At 40.2% G+C, this 12,390-nt stretch overlaps 1 protein-coding gene across 1 annotated transcript in view; it reads left to right on the top strand.

The window, feature by feature from the left end:
- Positions 1 to 567: 567 nt before the first annotated feature.
- tmem178bb (transmembrane protein 178Bb) overlaps positions 568 to 12,390 on the top strand; it is a 137,852-nt gene continuing 126,029 nt past the window's right edge. The window contains exon 1 of the mRNA XM_053314086.1: positions 568 to 949. Within this exon, the coding sequence (XP_053170061.1) occupies positions 568 to 949 (382 nt within the window). The remainder of the gene's footprint in view (positions 950 to 12,390) is intronic.

Here is a 12,390-nt window from a genome sequence, read left to right on the forward strand (position 1 = left end):
CATCAGGTACATACACACTGTTATATGAAGCTGGACACATCATTTGAGTCTCCTAATGTCTCTGATTATGTGTACAAAGGGGGTTCTGCTAAATACAGGCGCACCGTTCTCTCTCTAGTGTCTTTGTCCATCGTTGATTTGTAGTGGGTGGGTTATGCAGTCAGGGTAGACAGGATTAGCTGTGTGTAAAATATAGACCTGGATGATGTGCTGATGTGTTTTGTGCATGTTGGTGTCGCCCTGCTCAGACAGATGGATGCTGGATTCGGGGCTGAGATGAGATAAGCGTCCTCTGTCTCCACCGAGCTGCTGCAGCGCCGCACACGCAGGGAAGACGTGGGCACTGGGTAGCCCAAAAAACACCGGAATACAAGGATTATCACTTTTATTTCACTGGTGAGCTGTGTTACCTGAAAGCTTTGGCTTCACTTCTCACTTAATCGCCACCTGGATAGCCTCATGGTCCCCACGCTGCTCTCCAGAGGTGATGTGAGTTGAAGTCGCGGGGAAGCCGCAGAGGAGCTGTCCGTCTGTCGAGGTGCTGATGCGGCTGTGACAGAAGCGAGCATGGCTGCCGGGAAGTTACTGCTCTACGCCGGTCTCTCTCTTTCTCTCTGCGCCCTGGGCATGCTGGCCGTGGCGATGTGTTCCGACCACTGGTACGAGACTGACGCCAGGAGGTACCGAGAGCGGTGCCGAAGCTTTACCAGCCGTCGCAAGGACCCGGGCTTCATCTACATCCCCAACAACAGCCTGCCGCTGCGGGCCAGCAGGAGCAGCCTGCCCCGCTGGGAGGAGAAGCTGCTGCTGGCCCGGAACCGGCGGCAGCTGTTCGCCATGAGCGCCGCGGACGAGTGCAACAGGCAGTATAACTCAACCAACATGGGGCTCTGGAGGAAATGCCATCGGCTGGGCTTCGATCAAGAAATTGAAGATCTCATCCGGAAAGGTAAGAAGGAAATAAACAAGACACAGAGCTGCGTGTAGAAACAGCAGTGTGACATCAACACGGCGGTGATACGCTGTGACATTTCTCATAGGAAAATCAATTAACTGCACTGTGGTGATTGCTCATCTGACCAAAGGGCGAACAAGGGCATCGAGCTGTTTTCTTGCTATTATGGAAGCATGTTTGTCCAAAGGCATGCAGTGTGTGTGTGTGTGTGTGTGTGTGTGTGTGTGTGTGTGTGTGTGTGTGTGTGCGTGCCTGTGGCTGCAGACTGCTTGTTGTCATGCTATTATGCAGAAGAGGGGTGCATGTTAATTGTGACGCCGAGCAGCAGTGCGTGTCTGTTCTCAGGTCTGATTGTACATTAAACGATGCTCTCCTGACCCCTGCATCTGCAAATAATGACATAATCATTTCAGGTTGGATGGGCTTGCCAGCTCATCCATTCAGCATGAAGCAGGGAGAGGTGGAGGTAGAGTTCTATGGCCTAATATCTTCAGAGTTCACAAGGTGCATACTGCAAATAGGCTTGTTTTTATAAAAGAGGAGGATGTACATGTACAGTATTACAATGCTGGAACAATACATGATACAGTATCTATGGTATATGTTATGGTGTGTATTTGCTGTGTGGTAATTTGACCAAACATGAATTAATATGGGTTAATGCACTCTAATTAACAGTAGCACAATCTTAAAACTGGATTTTTATATAAATATTTGATAAGGCCTCAGCATTTGGAAATAAAGCACAACCCACTTTGTCTTTTACCTGGTAGACTAGAGCATATACAACACCCAAACCCAAAAACAGTACAGCTGGATCGCTTGAGGCTCTGGAGCAACTTGCCACTTTGCCAAGTTGGTAATCCAGCTTTTCCAATAATGGTTTTCCTTTTTTCAAGCAGGTTACATGTTCACAATGTGAAGATTTGTTGCCTTTTAGTTTTTGATATAATTTTTGAATGAATACCTTTGGCAATTTTTGTTTTGGCTGATGGTCAAACAAAATCATTTTGATAATAAAAGACTTATAATTCTTCTTTTATATTTTTTAGAATAAACATTTAATCCAGTGATTCCTCACCTTACTCAGAGGTAATACCTATTGTGACCTCTCATCTCAGGACATAGTGTGGAAGTGAGTTATTGGCTGCTACACCTTCACAGAGCTGAGGAGATGGAAGTATTGAATTTTCAAAAAGAAAAAAGTAACAATTTGAGAAAAGTCTTAAAAATAGAAACTCATTTCTATTTATCACCCCTTTAATTATCTTGTGACATGGGGGGCCTGACTTCCAGGTTGGGAATCAGTGATTAAACAGTTAATCAAAAAATGCGCAGTAGATTAATCAGTAATATGCTTGCGGTGGGTATGGGATGGAGTTATGAGAAGTGTTGTTCAATATGAATCATGATGAGAATTTGTTAAGCTGAGTCCTGCTATGAGGGTCATACATCAATCACATTGTGAAACATGGCAGTTTAATTTGTTCAGTGCTTGTAAATGCCTGTGAATTCATGCTGTTTAAACCCATTCCAACCCAACAATGATTCATGTTTGCAAGGATGATGACATGTTTGAGACCAAAGCCAAAACAATCATAAAGCCTCCATCATTAAAACTCAAATACATAGGCTATGCAGGCAGGTAGTGTGTTACAAAGTCAGAGGTTGAGGTTTCTGATGGAAGTTACAATGGACTCAGTCCAAGCTGAAAGAGTAGAGTGTGTGTGTGTACTCTGAATGCGTGTGTGTGTGCTGCAGCTGTGCCTTCCTTTGAGGATGCCTCAATGGCCTTGATGGCCCACCATCTGCAGGAATGGGCAGCCCACAGTCAGTTTGCTCAGTGATCAGATGAATGCCTCCATAGAGGTACTGATCTATCCCAGCTCTGAGCTCCATCAGCATGGATGGAAAAATACAGTGTTGTTTGTCATCATGATGCATCTGACAATAACTTCACATTGACAGGTCAATAAGAACAAAGCCACGGAGATGAACATTATTTATGTGTGTTTACTCCACATGTTGTGATCACTGTGATCCATTAACAGAACTTAGCTCACATTCAGCTGCACCATGGTGATATACTGATACTACTGCTAACCCTAACACCTCGCACTATTACTGCTATTACCTGTACTGCTACTGCTATTTCTACTACCAATACCACCACTACTTACCAATGCTATGCAGGGCTCTAGACTAACTTTTTGCACTGGTTGCACTGGTTGCACTGGTGCGCCCAACTTTTTTTCTTGGGTGCACCAGAACAAAAGTTAGGTGCACTCAAATTTCCGAACACATTCCATCGCAGTTTACAAGGTTTTACATTTTTTTGTTGTTGTTGTTGTTGTTGTTGTTGTTGTTATTATTATTATTATTATTATTATTATTATTTTAAATAGCTTCCTGTCTATGTTCATTGGTAAATAATTGGCTAACAATATGTTCCAACATAGTTCTTTGTTTTGAAACATAACTTAACTTTTAAAAATAAAAAGATAGCTTTAAATTTACTCTTCTGAATCAATATAGTCTACTTTTACATTTAGAATTTAATTGTATTTATTTTTTAATTTCAATGATTAGATAAAATGGGCATATTATTGACACAGTCAAAATGACATGTTTACCTTGGGCATGGGCATGCTCCACCTCGATGTGCCCATCTACTAGCCAAGTGGCTAGTAGATCAAAAAAGTTACTAGCCAACCAGATTTTTTACTAGCCAAAACCAAAACGTTGCTTTACTATTGTATTTGTTTTTCCATAGGGGTGTGTATAGTGTGTAGTAGTGTGTAGGGGTGTGTATAGTGTGTAGTAGTGTGTAGGGGTGTGACGATACACTCAGCTCACAAGACGAGACACGATATTGGGTTTACGAGATCAAGACAAGACTTTAACTGTATTTTTAAGAAAACTTCAATGAGGAAATAAACGACTGTTCTTTTATTTGAAATTCACAAAATGGAAATTGAATTGAAATGTTTTAACTAATCATCTTATAATGAATCACTTCAGTTCTACTTTCTACTTTCTTAATATATAATGATCATATGCAGCATGCAGCACTGTAAAAGATTTCTCCATATAGATATTTTATAGATGGATCATTTTGGTATTTATGGAAATAACAACTATAAATCCAGAAGTTAGATACAATCACAAATACTAAAAAGTAAATTATAAAGAGTAGAAACAATTATAATATATAAATATAAATTAAATAAATCTAATTATCACAAATTATAACAAAATAAAATAAATAAAATACACAGAAATAAAAGTAAATTGCACAAATCCTGTATCACATAAATACACAAGTAGAACAAAATATAAATTTTGTTTTAATTTGGTAGTGTGACTCATTTTACCTTCCATACAGGCGCTAGATTCCTCCGCTCATCCTACCTCAGGCTCTCAGTGTAGAGACCTGAGGTCAATCTACTGCTGCTCCTCTCCTCATCTCATACTGCGACTGAGATCTTCTCAGCAGGTAGAAACTGCAACAAGCTTAATGATCCACATGTGACTTTATAAAAAGAAGACATGACGAGCGAATGAGCGATAAAAAGCCGATCGTCTTTTTTTTGTTTTTTTTGGTGCGCCCCTTAATTATAGCTTTGCGAGACAATATTCATTTCAACTAGAAATATCGTCGCGTTTTCGTCTCGCGTGGGCCGTCTTGCACGAGATCTCGTCTCACCCCTACTATTCAGTCTTCTAGCCAAGTGGCGAGACACCCAAGCAGACTTTCAGAGTTGCATGTTTTTTTTCTCGAAAGGCTGGTCGCACCGGTGCGACCTCCGATTTTTTTTAGTCGCACTTCTGAAAAAATAGGTCGCATGTGCGACCAAATTGGTCGCACTCTAGAGCCCTGCTATGGATAGACTACTAGGCTTCTACTGCTACCTGTCCTTCTACTGCTATTGCTACTGCTAGACTGCTGTACTACTACTGCTAGTACCTGTAAGTAACTTGTACTGCTATTCCTTTTACTACTGCCAATACTACTGCTACTGCTACTGCTACTAATAGATGATTCTTGCTACCTGCCCTTCTACTGCTAGGCTACTGTTGCTACTGCTACTACTGCTGCTATTATCTGTACCTCTACTGCTACTGCTACTAGTGCTACAACTACTGCTCCTGCTATTACCTTTACCGCTACTACTGCTGCTATTACCTGTACCTCCACTGCTACTAGTGCTACAACTACTGCTCCTGCTATTACCTATACTGCTAGTGCTATTGGTTTTACTTTACTTGTACCACCAGAGCTACTGAGATTGCTACCATTATTGTGTCTGCTACTACTATTACCTGTACTGCTACTACTTCAGCAACTGTGTTCTGACACTTCTGCTGCCTTACTACTAGCCTACATCTATTACTGATGTTTGTGCTACTGCTACTGTAACTGCTACTAACTCTACTGCTACTGTAACTGCTACTAACTCTACTGCTACTGTAACTGCTACTAACTCTACTGCTACGGTAACTGCTACTAACTCTATTACTACTGTAACTGCTACTAACTCTACTGCTACTGTAACTGCTACTAACTCTATTACTATTGCTACTGCTGCCACTACTGCCAGTACTACTACTACTGCAACCACTAGTGCTACTGCTGCTGCTACTATAGCCTGTTACTATTGGCTATACTACTCTTGCTAACTAATTCTACTGACACAGTTGCTGCTTCTGCCATTACTTTGGCTACTTTACTGCTTGCCTACTGCTACTACTGATGCTAGTGCTACAGCTACTTCATATGCTAGCACTTTTACTTCTATTGCTGCTGTTAATACTATTACCTCAGATTCTATTGCTACTATAATTCAACTGCTTTAACTAGGCTATTGCTGCTGCTGCTACTGCTTCTGCTACCATTGATAATGCTACTGCTGCTTCTACTGCTACGCTACTACTTTACATTTTATGCTGCTACTGCCATTTCTACTTCTACTGGTGCTATTGCTACTTCATAAATAATCTGCATAATTAAACATTTGAAGAGTTGGACTCTCATTGGGGGGCTTTTGATGATCATATGTTTATTGTTGAACAATATTTAATAGACCATTACTCCTTAAATGTACAGTAGCTTTCCCTGACAAATAATCTTAGGCAGCAGTCTGTGCCCTGTCTGCTGAATGCTGAATTGTAGGAGGAATATAATTCTCATTTTTTTCCAGAGATTTTGGGAGGCCAGGGGTCAGAACAAAGCACCATAAAGCCTTCCCTCCACATGCTGTTTCACTTTTATTCCATTTTAATCCCAGAAGTCAAATCACAAGCATACATACTGAATGATGATTTTATTATCGACATCCACAAGCTGCTGCCACGTGCTGCTGTTTCATAATGATTCCATATTCTCCCATGTAGGCTTATAGTCTTATGACACATGATGCTTGTGAAATGACTGGATAGATTCATGCAATTATTAGCTGCATACTCAAAACCTCAAACAGAAGTACCAACAGACCCCAGTGAGTAATTTCCTGTCCATTTGAATACGATTGCCCTGTTTTTATATAAATAAACACTATAATTGTTGTTACATATCAGGAATGAATCATAATCCAGAAACACTTCACTCATATCTCTAAACACAGATCATTTGTGACTCACTTTCATATTTAACTTCATATTTAACAATTCAGAAACTCTAATCTCTTCACGCTCATCCATCTTTCTGGCATGTGATGCTTCAGCTGTTAATGTTTGGCTGGATCAGCAACATCCATTCATCTCCTCGTCTCTGAGACATCTTCCGTAACCGCAAGCTGCATCATTATGTAGATTTATGGAAGCAGGAGTGAGGGAGAGAAGCAGTGTTAATGGGTCAACACAAAACACTAAAACATTTTCAGGAGTTTGCTGGTTATTCCTCTGTTCCATAAAGCTCTGATAGTGTCCAGAACCTGTTAAAAACAACCTTCTACACCATTAACACACACACACACACACACACACACACACACACACACACACACACACACACACACACACACACACAGACTTTGGTTTATTTCGACACACACGCACCATCCTGCTGCCAGAAAATACTATCAAAAATGTACAGCACCAAATGTGTATTCATCCGCTGCTGAAAATAGTCCCCAACAAATGTACAATTTCCTCCTGTTTAAGTAACGTTTTCTGGAAATAACTGAGACATTTTTAAAAAGTGTGCTATATATTTGTGAACTATTTTAAAAAATTGTTTGATTTGGTCTTTCATGCTTTTTTATTTGCTGTCATTAAGAAATTGGCATTATAAAATGGCAACATCGGTAAAAGTTAGAAAGTACATTTGAGTCCATCTGTGGACAAATGATGAGATGAGGCGTATAAGAGGCAGCAGCAGCTTATCACACTTTTTAGTGTTATATGACAGGTTAACTCTGTTGTTGATGAAATTTCAACTCAACTTCAGTGTTTTGCTCACTCTGAGATGATCATGAGCTTCCTGCCACACTGACCCTTCACTCCACACATATTATAAATTATAGGGCACAATACAAAATAAACCTGTGGAGCAGGGTATATTATGATTCTACTGTCAAACATAAATTGTTTTCTCATTTTAACCAACATTAAGTATTTTGGTTTAAGGGTTACTGTAGTCTATGCATGTGCAGCTCTATTATGTAAAGTAATAATACACTAATATTAGGACGATACATATAAGATGAGACTTTTTATTGGCAGATATTTATGGATGTTAAGATCAGGATCAAATATCAACTGAACTCTTACACTTTGTACAAGAAATCTGAGCAACATTAACTTTATAAAGTAGTTTTGCCCCTTGTCACTGTTTCTAGGCCCAGTAATCCATAGGTGTATTCACCACAAACATTTCATATCAGAAAATAAATTGAAAAAATACATTACAACTTTAATCTTCATACAGATCTGTACTTTTTAGATTTTTAAGACGATCATTCTAGAGGAGCATTTTCAACAACCTGGCAACCCAAAAGTAGTTCTTATCAAATGTTACAGCTTATAAACTCTTTGTAAAAGATGGCTTATGAGAAAGTGGTATTATTAATACATAGAGAGATACATTATCTAAGCATACCATATGAGAACATATAATATAATGGAGGTTCTGCTATGAGGAGCAGTCTAAAGAAACATAATACAGAAATGCACAGACTCAGTTTATAAGACACATGAGAGTTTTTGTGCGGTCATCCTCTTCTCTAAATAGGTCACTGCTATCCACCACCTAGTTTTTGGTGTTCATTCAGCATACAGCTCATGTTATCTAACAGTTGGCATATGTTAGCTTGGTTTCTGATGCCGTGACTGGGCACGATATGTGACCGCCTGCTGTAGGAGCAGCTCCGTCTCTCTCATTCTGTCTATCATGAGGAAAACCTCCTGGAGAGAGAGAGAGAGAGAGAGAGAGAGAGAGATAAAGAAGCAACAGAGAGACACCAGGCGACAAAGTGGTTTTGGGACAGAGTAGAGGATGAGAAGAAAGGGGAGAAAAATGGAGGGGGAAGCCAAGGATGACTGTGGAGACAAGTATGTTATAGAGGAGAGGATTACATAGAGAGGAGTGGGGGTGGGGGCGAGGCCTCATCTTGCGCCATCTGTTGTCACTCTGTGAGGGAAAAGGCCTTTCAGGTCTTGATCAAGACATTCATAGTCCCGTCCAAGCAGACAGAGGCCCTGGATTACATTACCTCCCTCCCCAAGGACCCTGTGTCATGGGGAGGGCTAAATTAGACACTACGGGAGGCTAAAGGTGCTTTATAGGTTCCCTGCCAACGAGCCCGCTGGCAAAGCTGCTCATCTAATACACTCATGTAAGAGATGGAAGGCGGGCTGGGCCTGTTGGAGATTATTATGAGAAAGTAGCAGATCATTTACCTTAGAAGGTTAAATAATACAACTTGTCAGCTAATTTTTCATAAAATTTATCTACACTATAGATATTTAAAGGTCCAGTGTGTAGAGTTTAGTGGAAATATTCACTCCACATATAAGGGAGCAGGGCCTTATACATGGAGCCAACTACAGTAGCCCAGAATGGACAAAGCAAACACTGGCTATAGCAAGGGCCTTTAGTATTTATTTTTTAGGACTATCACGGCCAATGTAGATTCTCCTACATAGTTGGAAGAGGAGGGGCACGGAGGGGTATTCAGTTGGTTCCAATTTGCAGTCTCACTGTAAATGCCACTAAATCTGACACACTGGTCCTTTTAAGACCATGGTAATGTTTTCTAATCATCAACTCTTTATATTAGTGCTGATCATTCCCCAAAGCATACCATTGTGTTTAAATGTACCAATCACCATATTTCCATTAGCAATAGGTCAAATGATTATGTTTAACATAAAAGCGGTTGCTAATATTGACAAACCCAAAGAGAATTATCACCAATTAGGCAGTTTCCTCTGTATTCTACAAGTATATTTAGCCTCTTGTAGCTGTTGTTTTTAACTGTTGCAACTTTACTGTTTTGGTTCATCCACCTCATTTCAACCATCAGCAGTCCAAAGTTAGATACTAGCTGGTGAACACAGTACAACATTAAGCAGCTATATTTTCGTCAGGCCTTGATGGAAATCAAAACCAGAGCTTTCATCAGGTGGACACCAACATGACTCTAAATACATTATATCATTTCTCTGAGGTAACAGGAAGTGAAAGCAGTATTGATTTTTTTGTTAACTGTATATTTCAGCCAGCATGTCCATGTGGGCCCCATAAGGGTTACATTTGTGCTGCAAATATGGGTCCCAAGTGGGACTGTCTGCATTTCCCATGGGGGCCCCACCTGTTTTTGCCCATATGGGCTTCAAGTGGGTTCTGACTGGGTTTCAGGTGGGCTCAACGGGGTGGGACCCATGTAGGTTCCATATGTTTTCCCACAGATCTAAGTGGGATCAGAATGAACCTTAAATGGGGCCCATTTAGCCAGCCCACATGGGCTTCACATGTTCACATGGGCCCATGTTTCTGAAACAATATGGGACCCGCACAATCAACTCTAGCCCATGCCTACTCAGTACCCACATAGCCCACATTTAACCCATCTGGGGCCCACATGGACATGCTGGCTGGGTGTGTTATGAAAATCAACTTTTAGGCACACCTCAGCTAATCCATCACAATGATCAAATCAGCTTTTAATTTGGTCAAATGTACATTATTGTTGTCAAAGTAAATTTTAATACAATGTTGAAAACAGACAAGGAGCCCATCCTGTTAACGCCTGTAAACCTGTGATCTGTATGTGCTATCTGGATAATAACAGATCACAGACCTTTGCATCCACATCTGCTATCAATTACAAAGGTGGAGCTGGCAGACTTGTCAGCATAAATGGTGCATCAGAGGTTTGATCCTCTCCAGGGATCGCTACAACATGAGAGGTGCAGGTCATGTGAAAGAGACAGCTGGAGGTATTGGTTGGTTACTTTTCTGCAGCCTTGCTGACTGAGCTAGCATTACTTACAAAGGTGATCAGAGCCAGTGGACAAGCTTGCATGCACTGCTGCTAGCTTGGCTTCCCTCTCCAGTCATATGATCCTGGCCTTGCACCTTATCAGGTCCCTTGAGAGCCTCCTGAAATGATCCTGCCTCTTTTTTTCTAACTCCAAAAGGCAGAGTTTAGCTACCTTTTCAAATGATTGGTTGGTTTTTTTTTTTGATAATGTGGCCAAACTATACAGATGTTATTTACAGCTGGCAGAGATTTGATTACACAGTTGATCACATTTTAATACCAGGTGGGAACAGGATGAAGATAATCACTGTGATGAGTTATGTCTGTCACAGAGATGTGTTAGAATCAGTGAACTGACCGTCCGTCCGTCCGTCAGCCTGCAAATCATACAGCTTTTAGGATTTGAATAGGCAGATGGCAAACTAGTGAGTTTATAGGTGCTGACCATTTCCCAAAAAATTAGAAATTAAAAAATGTTTCAGTCTCAATTTTCCAATCTATATTTTGTATTTCCTTTTTAACAATAGCTTAATTAAAAGAATCTGCACAGAAATGGGTTACTTCCACTTTAAATGAACACCATATCATGCATTGGAAAGCATGAACAACAATATAATGTACACAAGATTTGTAATAAATAAGTTAAAGATAAACATTGTGTGGCGTGTGCACATGAAGACACTGTTTCCTTGTCACTTTCAGTCAGTTGAATGTGCTCTTCACTGTAAGTTGGGAGTATTAACGTGAGGTTATTTGTGTGTGAGATGGTTAGTTGTGGCCAGTAAACATTGGTGTTCTCTCATCTTCCTGGAAACAGTTAAATTATTCAGGCTGGTGTGGCAGCACTCCTTGCTCATTAGTGCCCCTGCAGTCTGCAGCACAGCCGCCCAGACTGATGACTGTTAGCTGCTGCTCCATCCTTCTACACCCCCGCATTAATGAAATACTCACACATTACAATCCAGACACTAGTTCCACAAGAGTGCCACCCAACTGTACTGTATATGTCTGGATAGCTCAGTTTGAAATATTTTGAAATGCATGAGGTTTCTCTAGACAGAGTAATGCCATGCTTGGTTATCAGTTTTCACTCAAAATATTTCAAATCATAATGCTACTCAGGTTTTAGAAGCAGCTCCCATTCTAACAGACTAACAGTGTGTGTGTTTGTATGTGACCATAGGCACTGTCACATACATGGTTTAGTAACTGATGACATTCTGATAGACTGATGTGGTGAAATTGATCAAAAGAAAAGTCACTGTAAGCTTCAGGCAGCTTCTCACTTCAGGATGTTCTGTTATGTATGTTAGTTGTTGTTGTCAAGTCTTTTTAATACATACTGTAAGATGAGAGAAAAATGCCTATTCAGTCTGCTGCTATGTGTTTCATAGCCTCAGCTAACACAAGCCTGTGCTGAGCTAATGACCTTATTTCTGTGAATGTGCAGTTGTTGGAGGATGCATGTGTGTATCGTGTGCATGTCTAGAGAGCATCATTTATTATTAATGTTAGATAAATCATGTTCTCTGGACATATGTGTAGCAGTACAGTGTACACATCTAATCCCTGTTGTGAGTATGTTTGAACATTCATACAGCCTCATAGAAACTGTAGTCTTATTATTAATACAAGTTATCAACTAAATAACAGACTTTGCTTTGGTCTGCTTGGAAGATTCATTGTCATGCTGTTTTTGTTTCTTATATTAATAACGCAAAGAGAAAAATTAACAATCAGTCAGCAAACTGGTGCTATGGATTACTATATGAATGTAAAATATGTACACAGTTAACAATAATAATAATAATAATAATAATAAAACTTGATTTGTATAGCACATTTCAGTTTAGTGATGCTGACTTCCATACACTCTGAGTCTTTCAAAACTACAACACACAACTCATATCGGATGACATCAACACTGATACAGATATGTCTGTGATTGGC

This window comes from Scomber japonicus, chromosome 23, assembly GCF_027409825.1.
Source record: "Scomber japonicus isolate fScoJap1 chromosome 23, fScoJap1.pri, whole genome shotgun sequence".
Lineage (NCBI taxonomy): Eukaryota > Metazoa > Chordata > Actinopteri > Scombriformes > Scombridae > Scomber > Scomber japonicus.